General features: G+C 44.2%; 1 protein-coding gene across 2 annotated transcripts in view; it reads right to left on the reverse strand.

Annotated features, from left to right (window-relative positions):
• The window catches only part of BTAF1 (B-TFIID TATA-box binding protein associated factor 1), a 97,779-nt gene that overhangs the window by 30,006 nt on the left and 53,553 nt on the right, over positions 1 to 14,220 (reverse strand). For both annotated transcript variants that reach the window (XM_084633123.1, XM_084633122.1), the window contains exon 25: positions 10,090 to 10,238. In XM_084633123.1, the coding sequence (XP_084489249.1) occupies positions 10,090 to 10,238 (149 nt within the window). The remainder of the gene's footprint in view (positions 1 to 10,089; positions 10,239 to 14,220) is intronic.

A 14,220-nucleotide genomic window follows, 5' to 3' on the forward strand; every position in this document is an offset into this window, starting at 1 on the left:
GCACAAGCAACCCAGTTTTCAGATTGTTTTAGTGCTCCAATCAGAAAAGCATGCAACTTCCTTTTGATTTTTTAAATACAGTACCCGTTCAACCACCTTTTTTTATTTTACATTTAAAAGAAGAGACAAATGAAAGTGCTGTGTCAACTTATAGCAAAACCATTTATCATGAAGATGTACAAGACAGTAATGAATTGTTTACTCTGTATCCTCTCTTCCAAGCATAGTTTTCTAGTCTTATATTTTCATGGCTCACTAGAATGAATATATTGAAATTAAGCGATCAGAGAAATACAAGAACTGTGCACACTGAATTATCAACTTCCAAATTCAATCTCACAACCACTTTAAAATATAGATTTCCTGTTTTGGTTGATTAGGAGCCAACATACATCAGAAATCCCATGTTTGTTCATAACTCTTTTACTCATACAGCAACTGAATAAAGAGCCTCACATTTTGGAAATGTTCTAAAAGCCTGAAGACAATGCACAAGAGTCTGGACAATGGATACATTATCTTATATTAAAAAAATATTAAGTTGTTTGCCAGAGACAAACAAATCTAAACTGAAACCAAAATGGTTGTGATAAAAGAAACACTCAAATAATTCATTTCCAGCACTAACTACTGAAAACAAAAAGAAAAGGAGTACTTGTGGCACCTTAGAGACTAACCAATTTTTTGAGCATAAGCTTTCGTGAGCTACAGCTCACTTCATCGGATGCATACTGTGGAAAAGTGAGCTGTAGCTCACGAAAGCTTATGCTCAAATAAATTGGTTAGTCTCTAAGGTGCCACAAGTACTCCTTTTCTTTTTGCGAATACAGATTAAGACGACTGTTACTCTGAATCCTGAAAACAAGGGATTTTCCATCTTTGAAACGAAGACTGTTCTAATACCCCATTCACAAATACATAAAAACACACACAAAAACCACATCATAAAACCCTTTGCTAATCACTGTCATGTCCCCTTGATTCCTCCTAAAAAAATGAGCTGACAGGTTGGCATTATGGCTGCCTGAAACAGAGGAGCCCTAGAACCTAGATAGAAGGCACTACCAATATTTCTATGCAGCAGGACAAGTCTGAACTCCAGAAGTGGATTATTTCACAGGCGGAAGGGGGCGGGGGGGGAGGGGAGAAGAGTACACAGACAGACATATCTTACTTTATTTTTAACCTTTGTTTAGAATACAAAATGAAACGTCTGTTACACAATTTTCCTTTCTAGGACCTCACCTCCTAATTGGAGACATTTGGGTTGCCCTCATATCTAGAATACACTGGAGATAATTCACACTTGCCCAAGACTTTGATATGCCCCTTCGTCCCTCATGCAAAATAAGTACTTCCAAAGCTATATTGCAACACTGAAGTGCTATTAATAGATGAATTCAAATACTTATTCAGCTCAAGGCCTTGTTCAACAGCAGTAACTATATAGAGCTGAGAATGGGCCACCACAGAAATCCAAGAATTTAACTCTGATTGGATGCACTGGGAGAAAAAGAAAAGTTGAAGAAAGAAAATAGGTAGCAATCCTGACATCTCCTCCAAACATACATTTGGGATACTAATTTTTCCTTTCTGCTCATTGGTCCGAATGCCTGGACCACTGTCCTGATAAAAGTATACTGCTGCTGAGGATTAAAGGGCCATCTTGTAAGGCGTTTACAAAATGTGCTGATGGATTACCCAGTAACACCTTTGCTTATTTCTTCTGTTGGTGGTTGTTGACCTTTCTATCCAACAGGCCACCAATCTACTGGGCCCTGTTTCCTTCCATAACCAATCAGTCTGTCTGCAGCTGCATATGCTTCAATGAGGCAGTAACTGATCCACCTAGTTATGTAGGATTTAGATGCTTTTAAGTACAGTCATTTAGAATGGAAAGAAAAGAGATGTAACCCTGAATTCATCAGTTCTGAGTTAAATATTAACAGCTTTTTTCCACTTCTGGTATGTGTAGCAACTTCTCTTTCAGCTGAGGTCCAAACAAAGGAAGAGTAATCTCCTGTAAAATATGAAAGAAAAGACTAGAGTAGAAGAACAACCTTGCCCTTGTGTGGAAGGCACGTTAAGGTGCCTCTTCTAAGATAGATTTCAGTCTTCTTGTCCAGTGGTTCTCAACCTTTCCAGACTATTATACCTCTTTCTGGAGTCTGATTTGTCTCGCATACCCCAAGTTTCACCTCACGTAAAAACTACTTGCTTACAAAAACAAACATAAAAATACAAAAACGTGTCACAGCCCACTATTACTGAAAAATTGCTTATTTTCTTGTATTTACCATATAATTATAAAATAAATCAGTTGGAACAAATATTGTACTTACATTTCAGTGTATAATATATAGAGAAGTATAAACAAGTCATCTGAAATTTTAGTTTGTACTGACTTTGCCAGTGCTCTTTATGTAGCCTGTTGTAAAACTAGGCAAATATCTAGAGGTGTTTCTGTACCCCCTGGAAGAACACTGTGTACCATGGGGGTACACGTACTCCTGGTCAAGAATCACTTTTCTTGCCAATGTAATTGTGAATAGGATGCATGTATTTATTAGGAGGAAATATAGGGAAATCAGATATCACCAGCATGAGCAGATTGGTTGTTACAACTTATAGCACCGTGGAGGGGTACTAGGTTGAAGAGACAGGCAAAACTGTTCTGTTGGATAGGCATGCTTGCCCAGGCTTCCCCACCAGCTGGATCTCAAACTGAGAAGGTAAAGGTCCACAGAGGTGCCAGAGCTCTACTTCTTCAGCTTCTGTGATAGTCTCCTCCCAGATAGATTAAATCATGCCAAAACCCAAGAGGGGTTCTATTTGGTCTGCTCCACCATTACAAATAAGGAGCAATTTTTTTTTTCACCCAAGTTCCTGCTAGAATCCAGTTTTTCCTGTTTGTTCAATTATTTCATGCTACCATGCTGCACCAGTAAGTGTTCATAGAAGTTATAATAAATTAATTCAAACTCTTGCAATATTTTAGTTAATATTTATTTGAAAAAGGAAATCAAGAAGGAATTAAGTGCTGAGATGGGAGTTGCTGGGTTCAAGAACCTATGCTAGCACGCTGTCCTTAGTCTCCTTCCCCCACGGTTTATACATTCTCTTTTCCTACTTAAATGATGGTTTGCCATCCAGTCATTAACACAGATATCAGAAAAAGCCATCTCAGTTTCCTGGGTTTTATATTTAAAACAAATTAGAAGTAAAAGTCTGTCTAAATCTTTCGGGAGGAACACATTCATTTCTAGTCTGAATGCGTATACCCTTCAAAAAAATATTGTCTTTAATAAAGTTTTAATATAAAAACTTGAAGTGCCTTATAGAAGGGCTAGCTTTAAATTCTAGTTCCACCACCGAGCACAGCTTTGCTGTGCTCATCCCAAGTGTTTCGAAACAAACGTGAACTAAATAACGTCAGTCCAAACTATTCATCTAGTTATTAAAACAGCTAGCAAGGGCGCTCAAGTCTCTATTTTTTAGAATTAAAATGTTGTAGCTTTAGTTTTTTTATTAAAGATCTTCCTTTAATTTTTTGGATATTGGCAAATCTCATTCTAAAATATGTTTAATGTTCACATTTAGTCAAATTCCACAGAACATGTCTGTAGAATTAAAGTAGTTCAGATAGTTTCTTCTAAAGATTTTTCTAATTGGAATTGATAATTGTCCAAAGGCTCAGATATTATTCCTCATGAATTATCTAGACATTTAATTTATTAATGAAGAATTCTGTTTTACTTATTTATAACCTTTACACTGAATATTTAATATGAATACATGCAACTAATACAATTGTCTAACCTTACATCCTTGTACTGCATATTCATTAAATTTCATCCAATGAACCGTTCCCCCCATGTTTTCTAAGTCCATTGTGTGAGTGGATTATTCCACTAGTACGAGAGTCCTACTTCAACGTGAGATTAGAATGAATTTTGCTCATTTGTACCAATTTGTGATTACTCAAATTTCTGTACCTCCTTTAAAATGAAAGGAAAAAATTAAAAAATAAAGGTAGTTTATACATCAGCATTAAAGGTAACAGTGATTTTTTCTTAGAAGTTCACAAACAGTTCAGAGGAAGAGACTGAAAGTACCAAGTATAGGGCCCTGGGGAACATCAAAAGGTGGCTGAATCCTAAAGTAAATGCAAATGAATGGCTAGGAATATAGAATCACCAAGAAAATACAGTACTCCAGAAGAACAAGGAAAAGGAAACGTGGAGCAAGAGAGTGATGGACACTGTAGTGTCAAAGAGAGATAGGAACAGCAGGGGAGGGCCTCTGCCAAGAGAAGGTCACTACTAAAACTTTAGTTAAGACAGCCTTTGTGGAATAGAAAGCCTAAAAGCCAAGAAGCAAAAGGGTTAAAGAATTTTAAAAGGGCAGGAACAGACTACTTCCTGCTCAGGGAGTTTAGAGGTGAAGGATGGGGCAGCAGTTAAAGAGGCAGAAGTAGTCAAGTGAGAGTTCCCTCAAGGCATGAGAAACCACATTTGTTGTTTTGATAGGCTCTGTCCAGTGATCACATCACTCCTTTCCAACCTCTTTCATAAGCTTTTCCCCAAGCCCAACGGTTTCTTCACTGAAGGGATCTAAGTCAAACAGTTCTGAATCTCTCTTATATTGTTGGCTTATTTGTTCTGAAAGCCCAGGTACATTTGGTGTCCAACATTCCCTAGGAATGTGCTTTTGGGCAGTCTTCCACATCAGGAGACAAATTCTTCATAGTGCTTATGTGTTGCATTAATATTACAGAGTGATTCATCTAATTCAGAGGGAAAGCCTTCCCAAATCAGAAAAAGGTAATACCTTAAGTTAAACTAAATCTTGTTGACAATTCTCAAAAGACTGCAATTCGGTGATTCATACATCACTGGTGAAAATCCAGTGCAAGTGAATTTTGAAAATTGTGTTTTATTACCATCTACTGGTGAAAAAAATAAGTTTCTCACAAACATAGCATTTTCTAGCCTACAACACTGGGGAAAACCCTAAAATATACAGAAATAAAAAGATTTAATGGTGTTAATGATAACTAAAAATCAAGATCAGATAAAACTGTTACCTACCTTTTGTAATTGTTGTTCCATTCTAGGTGTGTGCACACCCATGTGCACAGGTGTCAGAGACTTTTGATGTAGCCATATCTGTAGGGTCAGCTGCAGCGCCCCCTTGAGAGCTGTGCTCATGCATTGGTATATTGGGTGCGGCCAACCCTACACCCCCTCAGTTCCTTCTTGCCAGCAACTCTGACAGAGCGGTAGGAAGGCGGGTAATAGAATGGACATGAGCAACACATCTTGAAGAACAGTTAGTTACGAAAAGGTAGGTAACAGTTTTTTCTTCGAGTGCTTGCTCATTCCATTCTAGGTGACTCACAAGCAGTATCCTTGGAGGTGGGCTCAGAGTTCACAGTTTAGCAGCTTGTAATACTGCCCTACCAAAGCCAGCTTTGTCCCAGGCCTGCTGGGTAAATGCATAGTGGGACGTGAATGTATGGAGGGACGATCAGGTAGCTGCCCTATAGATGCCCTGGATAGGCACTTGGGCCAGAAAAGCTGCCAAAGAGGCCTGCACCCTGGTTGAGTGGGCAGTTACAATTGCCAGGAATGGCACTTTTGCCTGATCGTAGCAGCAGTGAATGCAGGTGGTGATCCACAAAGAAATTCTTTGAGCAGACACTGGGCGACCTTTCATCATCCTATCAGCCACAGAGACGAATTGCATCAACTTACAGAATGGCCTGGTGCTTTCAATGAAGGACAACTCCCTCCTGACGTCTAGGGAATGCAGCCTACGCTCTTCCTCCGACTTACGCGGCTTTAGAAGAAAAAAGAGCCAGGTAAGTGAGTGTCCTGGACCATATGAAACGGAGAGACCACCTTGGGCAGGAAAGCAGGGTGTGGAGTCAGCTGGAGCTTGTCTTTGTAAAAGACCGTTTAGGGCAGTTCTGAGGTGAGCTCCCTAATCTCAGAGGCTGGGTGGGCAGATGTTACTGTAACCAGGAAAGGAGAAGGAGAGAGCAGGAAGCCAGAGGCTCAAAAATGGGGTCTTGTGAGCCGTTACAGCATCAGATTCAGGTCCCATGGAGGAACGGGATCCCTGACATGCGGGTAGAGGCGCTCAAGGCCCTTGAGGAACCTGGCAGTCATGTCCTGGGCAAAAACAGACCTTCCCTTGAGCAGCGGATAGAAAGCCGAGATAGCCGCCAAGTGGTCCTTGACAGATGAAAGGGACAGGCCTTGGAGACTGAGATGCAGAAGGTAGTCCAGGATTAACTGCAGTGAGGCTCACTCAGGCTGAACGCCTTTGTGCGAGGTCCAACAGACGAACCGCTTCCATTTGGCCAGGTAGGTTGCTCTGGTGGACAGCTTTCTACTGTCCACTGACCTGTTGGATATCGACCGAGCACTGCGGCTCCTGAGCATTTAACCATGCGGGAGTCTGCCATGGTTCTAGGATAGGAGGTCTGGCTTCAGCAGTAGCTGCAACGGAATGGCCAGGGAGAGGTTCAGGAACAAGCCAAACCAGTGCTGGTGTGGCCAAGCTGGCACTATGAGGATTACCTTTGCCCTGTCCTGCTTGATCTTCATGAAGACTCTGAATTAATGGTACTGGGGGGGATGGCGTAAAACAGAGCCCCCGACAACATGAGCAGAAAAGCATCTAAAAGGGAGCCTCTGTCGATCCCCAGAATTGAGCAGAAAAACATGGCATTTCCTGTTCTGTCTGGACGCAAACAGGTCCACCTGGGAGTTCCCCACTTGTGGAAGACGAAGCTGACCACTTCTGAATGGAGGGACCTCTTGTAGCAAGAAGGTCCTGCTGAGGCCATCTGCTTTGTGCTCGGGTGCACCCACAAAATGATTGCTTCTGGCCTCCTTGGTTCGGGGGTGGGGGGAGGGAGTCAGACTGAGCAGACTAGTGGGAAGATGATGGGTGTTGCTGCTTAGATCCCTTGGTCTCTGTCCTTCCTCTTGCAGGAACCCAACTGTGGAGTTCCCCAGGGCCTAGACTGCAGGGGTGGAGGAGGCAGAGGGCGTAACAGCTTCCTGGCCTGCTGAGGAGTGTGAAGGCCCAAGGAGCAGAGGGTGGCCCAGGAGTCAAGTCTGTGAGCTCGGAGAAGAGCCACACCCCTTCAAACAGGAGGTCCTGAATAGTGGCCTGCATCTGCTGGGACAACCTGGATGACTGCAGCCAGGAATGGCACCTCACGGTCACCATGGAGGTGACCACCCTAGCCACTGAGTCAGTAGCATCCCAGGCTATTTGGAGGGGCCCCCTCGCCACTGCTGTGCCCTTGTCCATCGAAGCAGTGAACTCCCGGGCTCGATCTTGTGGAAGGGCCTATTTGAATTTGTTAAGGGAATCTCACAGGTTAAAATTGTATCTGCCTAATAGGGCCTGGTGGTTAGACACCCGAAATTTCAGGCTTGCCATTGAATAAATCTTCCTGTCAAATAAGTCCAGTCTTTTGGCATCTTTTTTTTGGCGTGACACTGACTTGGCCCTTCCTGTCCCTTTCATTAACAGCAGACAACTAGTGATGTTGCTAGAGGGTATGGATACAGATATTCAAACCCTTCTTCAGGGATGTAATACTTCTTTTCCACCAACTTCAAAGGCGGCAGAATGGAGGTGGAGGTTTGCAACAGCGATTTTGCAATTTTAAGGACCCCTGGGTGGATGGGCAGTGCAACCCAGGCCACGGTGGAGGAGGATATAATGTTAAAGAGCTTGCCTGACACCGCCTCAATTTGTATGTTCAAATTAGTAGCCACCCTTGTAAGGAGGGCCTGGTGCTCCCTGAAGTCATCAGGAGGACTGTCTGTTTGGGAGGGACCCGCCACCACTTTGTCCGGTGACAACGACTGCACCACCTATGGAGGAGCAGGTTCCCCCCACCCTCTCTGGGGATGGCTTCTTAGGTGCTGGAGTTCAGTGAGCTCTCCCGGATTGGATTCGGTACCGTGTTCTGACTCCAGTGCTGGTGGTGCCAGGGCTGGTTTGTCTGAGGTGGCCCAGGAGGACTGGTGGGAAAATGGGACCGGCATTACTAGCACATTCGCACGGGTTCCAGTATGGCCATTGAGTGGGCCACTGTCCCTGCTGCCACGAGGTCCACGCCAGTGGCGAATCACCCCTCCATGGCAAGGGGCTGAACTCCTGGTTTGACTTGGACCATTGCTCTTCTGGTGATCAGGGCGGAGCCATCGAGGCCTGAGTCTGCCAACTGATTCTGGTTGGCAACCAGCAAGGCAAGGGTGAGGAACACCACCTGCCTGACAATCGATACCGAGGGGAAGGGGACTGCTGTCATGACAAGTGACCCCAGCCTCGCTGGGACCAACATCTGCGAGACCATCTGGGTGAAGGTGAGCTAGGTTGCGGCGATCTTTGATGGGAAGGCTCATCGTTCCGGTGGTATGGGGACTGGTGCTGCAACTCCAGTGTCTCATGTCTCGTAGAGGAAGAGCTCGTTGAGGACCTGGGCCTTCTGGTCAGAGAGCTAGGATACTGTGCCAGGGTCCGAGGCCGTGGAGATGGAGATCTGAGCCTGCGGTCCAGTGACAGAGGGTGTTCCACTGCCCTATGAGGCAGTACCATGATCAGCTTGCCCCTAGATGTCAGGGTCTTAGAGGAGTCTGTCACCTGATGCAGCATCTGCGGTGCCAGTCGGCCTACTTGTTCTTTAGCTACCGGGGCTGCTTCGGGCAATGAGGGCTCTGGGAGAGACCGGGGTCCCCTACTTGTCTCTGGAGTTGGATCTCTGGCCAGGCTTTGGGGGGGGGGGGTCAGACCTCTATGGTACACCAATGAAGCCCCAGGGAGGGCACATGGCCTGACATAGGTCATTTGCCCAGAGCCCCTTTCCCTTCCAGTGCTGGGGGGTTCTTATTCTTTTGCCATTTCTTAGGCACCAGTGAGGGGGAATGGTGCCAGGCGGAGCACTTTGCACTGAAGCGCCAGCGTGGTATCCAAGTGGGAGGGCTCCGATGCAGGGCGAATCGCAGCCTCCAACAGGAGGGCCCTCAAGCAGACACCCCGCTTCTTTTGAGTTCTAGGTAGAAAGTTTTTACAGATTCAACACTTGTCCTTTCTATGGGATTCCGCCAAACACTTAAAACAGCTGTGGGGGTGTGTGCGCGCGTGTGTGTGTGTCACGGTTAGGCATCAGCCTACTGCTCGATGAGCATGGTTTGAAGGTTTATACCTACAAACTATTTATACAAAAAAAGATAAACCAGTGGTTCTCAAACTGTGGGTTAGGACCCTAATATGGGTTGTGACCTTGTTTTAAGGGGGTTGCAAGGGCTGGTCTTACACTTGCTGGGGCCCAAGCCCTAGCCCCTCAGGCAGGGCCAAAGCCGAAGACTGAGGGCTTCAACTCTGGGCTGTGGTGATCAGGTTACAGGCCCTTTGCCTAGGTGGTGGGCCTCAGGCTTCAGTCCCTCCTCCTGGGGTTGTGCAGTAATTTTTGTTGTCAGAAGGGAGTTGTGGTGCAATGAAATTTGAGAACCCCGAGATAAACAAAGACTGTAAAGAACCGTTAATGCTCTTGCAATTTGCAAGACAAGACGCTCCAACCAACCATCACGGGCGGCAAGAAGGAACTGAGAGGACATAGGGTCAGCAGTGCCTAATATACCGACGCATGAACAGGGCACTCAAGGGGGCACCACAGCTGATCCTATGGATACCACTAAGGCAAAAGTCTCTGACAACTGTGCATGTGGGCACACACAAGCCTAGAATGGAATCAACATGAGCATGCACTTGAAGAAAAACTGGTTACTTCTTAAGGTGCCTGCAATATATTTAAAACTGTACTTGATCTTCATTTAGATTTTTCAGAGAGGTCAGCTAGGGATAAAGGACAATGTATACCATTCACTAGAATTTTATTTTCATTACTAGTATCTCATTTTTGCCCTTATATACACACAGGTGCCCCTCCTAGTGACTTCTATCTGAACTGAACCTATGTGAGAATTAAGTTGGTTCCTTGTGGCTAGTGAACAATAAGAGGACAAAGAACACATGTATTCAAACATAACTCCAACTTACCTCAAGGGGCATTAGTCTAATTAGTGTTGCAAAGCACTGAGTAGCCATGAAACGTACACTGTCCGTCTGATCACTCATTCGACCCAAAACTGGGACCACTAGAAGGACAATATATGGAACAATACCAACATCTAGCTGTTCCATTACAGCTGTATTTGTTATTAAGGAAATATTTTAACTGGTTCAGTACCTGCTTTACACCACAAATGGTATATTTTGTACTTGCGATTAGTAGTCAAAACTTCAATCATATTCTGTACATCAGCAAAAAATTTGTATCATTAAGTCAACAGGAGTAGAATTTTATACAAATATATCGGGGGAGACAATTTCAGAAATGCATATATCAATTAGTTATTTAAGGGTGACCCTCCTAGAAATGCTGCAATTCTTTGAAAGGAACACTGAAAACAAAACAGAGGCTTCATCTCGCCAAAGGAGTTTCAAAATTAAAGTTTAAACTAAACAGAAATCATGTTGACATTTTAAGAAGTCAAATGTAGATTGACGTAGACTACACATCTCCGGGGGGGCGAGAGCTCTTGATGGGCAGCGTGGCTGGCTCTGGCATGGTAAGGGGGCGGGGGGCAGTCAGGGGACAGGGAGCAGTTGGATGGGACGGAGGTTCGGGGTGTGGTCAGGAAACGGGGGACTGGATAGGCGTGGGGATCCCGGGGGGCCTGTCAAGGGGCAGGGGTGTGGATAGGGGTCGGGGCAGTCAGGGGACAGGAAGAAGGGGGGCTGGATAGGGGGTGCAGTTCCCGGGGAGGGGGTCGGGGACAAGGAGCAGGGGAGGGGTTGGATGGGGAGGGGATTCTGAGGCCAGGCAGTCAGGGGGTGGGGGCCAGGCTGTTTGAGGAAGCACAACCTTCCCTACCCAGCCCTCCATATAGTTTTGAAACCCCGATGTGGCCCTTGGGCCAAAAAGTTTGCCCACCCCTGGCATAGAGGGTTAGAAATTGGATCTTTATGAATTATCTGAAAAATACTGAAGTGGAGTGTTCGTGTGTACGATGTAGATTTTTAGCTGATAAGGGACAGAATGCTTTTCTTTCGAAAGCAGAACTAGTATTCATCTTGGAAAATAGTATTAATGCTACAAACAATTATTATTTAGGTGATAAAATTTGTTTTTGCAATATTTATGTGATCGGAATTAAGATTGCATATTTTCTGTTGAGGAGGCATATGAATTATGACTAATGGATCAGAGAGATATGGAGGAGAAAGCTAAATTATAATTGTGAATTGCAAGGTTTAGATGAGGTATAAACCATAAAAGAGGCAGAAAGTTGCTAGTTGTGTCCATCTATATCCCCAGTCACCACTATGAGCCTGGTCTCCCTCCCATCACTATGCTTCCCTACATATACAGCTTTTATCAATAATATAATATAATATAATATAATATAAATAAATAAAACCTAAATGTTTATATCGGAGGGAGGCATGGTGGGGAATGTGGATAGCGGAGTGGAGCTAGTGATGTATGGGAAAAATATTTGGGAGCAAACTGTGGGAAGCAGGGTGGTATGAGGGCACGGATGCAATGCAAGAGAGAAGAGTAAAGTGGACGCAGAGCTGCAGAGGGCTAGGTCATGTGTGGGCTGTGCATGAGGTAGATGGGAAACAAGTGGGGTGGAAGAGAGCTCCAACAAACTGGTTACGGTTCATCAGAATGTAGTATCTATCAGCTCCTCCTATGTCAGCTTAGTCCCCACATACTTTCTCAACCCCTTTGGCTCTCCCTGGTATCGCTGCATGGTGCACCAGAAGAGCTGATGGGGAAAGGTGGTAACAGGTGAGAGTTTAAGTTGATGTGAGGGACTGAATGGCGATCTGCAGCTGTACAGATGTAGCCTAGATAGTTTTGATCAAGGCATCAGTACTTAAAAGCATTCCTCCATACTGCCTTATATCACCAGCACATCAGGCAGCAGCATCCAGGAATCAGAATTTCTACACAGAGGCACTGGTGCATTGAGGGTTCCCCTGGGTAGGTGACATGGCTGTTTAGCTAGAGAAATGCAAAGAAATCTGAACACAATGACAAACTTCCAAAAGTTAGTAAACTTTTTCCTAAAAAATTAACTAGAAAATTCAATTTTGCAACAACTAAGATAACTGGAGACCAAACAGAGGGATTTTAGCCTCCTGAAAATGCAAAATTTTAACATGTGCTACACTACAGAGTTGCTTGTGACACCCCCATAATATTTTTTAAAAGTTTAACTAAAGTAGCACAAAAAAATTCTAGGCTGGACACACAATAGGACTAAATAGGTCCTCCGACACTGAAAACTGCACAATCCAAAGATTTAATGTACCATTAGTGATAAGCACCAGCATACTGCTATTGCCAGAAATCTTCATGTTCTGTAGCAGATACTGCAGACTGTGATAGTGCATATCATTACTCAGACTAAGTGCTGAGTAACTCAAAATATGGAAATTACTGACACCATAAAAGGAGAAAAATGTCAAGCAGAAAAATAGGGTGGGTGGTCATAAACACACTACCAATTTTGTAAGATTTTGCATTCTGATTGAAACTATGAAGTAATAGCTCATTCTACTGGATACAGGCTAAAGGTTTCCCTTCTGCTTCAGATCCAGAAATCACTGTTGGCTCATTTGCTCTGTTATTTCACATGCAAATAAATCAAGATAATTTGTTTATTTTCAGTCATTTGAAAGTGAAGCTTTCTTTGGTTCTGAGAAGTTTCTACCAGTCTTCAAGATGGTTCATACAATCATTTCAATCTTTAAAATGAAGACAAAAATAGTTACCTGCCTTCTCTGTTCAGTTAGGAGGTCATTTGCTTTGGTTAGATTAGAACTATTTTCTTTAAAAAGGCTCAGAGTAGTTTGGGCTTTTTCTATTAAAAATTTTTTCTCTGATATTACCAACGAAAGGAGAGATTACTTACCTACACGGTAACTGGAGTTCTTTGAGATGTTTTGTCGCTATGGATGCTCCAATTCATACATGCATGCATGCCCACATGCCTTTGATCAGAGATTTTCAACAGCAGAATCCATGGGTTTGCACCTCTGCTCTACATCTCCTTGTGCTCTGGTCTGAAGATATGTAGGGAAGGGCAGACCCGCTGCTGCTCCAGTTCATTCTCTACCATGCAACTTGGTGAGAGACCAGGACTCAAAAGCAGAGGGGAAGAAGAGCAGCTAGTGGAGCACCCATAGGGACAAAGCACCTCAAAGAACTCCAGTTTCTGTACAGGTGAGTAACCTCTCCTTTGAGTAGTGGTCCCTATGGGTGAGCCACTTCAGGTGACTCCCTAGCAGTGCCCAGACTACTGAGTTAGGAGCTGGCAGGGTCTAGTACCGATTGGAAGACAGCCATCCCAAAGGCTGCACTTGCTTAGTGCTTGGAAAAATCAGGGGGTGGCCTTACAGATGTCTAAAACAGTAGCAGTTTTTAAGCAGAGCCATAGAGGGAAACCGTTCCCTAGTACAGTGGGCAGTCACCCTAGAAGAAGGGTGCCATGCAGAAGCTTCAGAGCATGACAGAATACAGCCCAAAACCCATTTAGACAGTCTTTGAGCAGATATATAGAAACAAAGAGCCTAGGGGAGGCTTTGGTACTATGGAGGTAGATGCCTACAGTTCTTCTAACATCTAGGATGTGAAGATCAGTTTCTTTCCTAGAACTGTGAGGTTTAGGGTAGAATAGCAACTGAATATTCTGATTAAATATGGCTGTATGAAAAGATCTAGGGTAGGAAACGAGGGTGTTGAAGAAACATCACTTTGTCCCGGCAGAAAAAACTGTGCAAGGTGGATCAGCCATAAGGGCGCCCAATTCCTCAAATCTCCTAGCCAAGGTGATTGCTACTAAGCAGGAGGTCTTGAAAGACAAATGAAGCAGAGAGCAGCTCACCATGGGCTTGAAGAATGGTTTCATCAGAGCACTTGGGACAAAGTTGAATCCCAAGATGGTGCAGGCTCTCTGACAAAGAGAAAAGGCACATAAATGGGGTCCCAGACAGATTTTACTGGGATCCTTCCACCGAGGGAGTTGAGAATCTTCTGCAGAATAGACACCCTCTTGGCCAAGCTGTGTTTGTTGGGTTCGTAGACTGTCCTGACCTAGGCTTGGAGATATTGCA

This window comes from Lepidochelys olivacea (assembly GCF_965140295.1).
Source record: "Lepidochelys olivacea isolate rLepOli2 genome assembly, chromosome: 7".
Lineage (NCBI taxonomy): Eukaryota > Metazoa > Chordata > Testudines > Cheloniidae > Lepidochelys > Lepidochelys olivacea.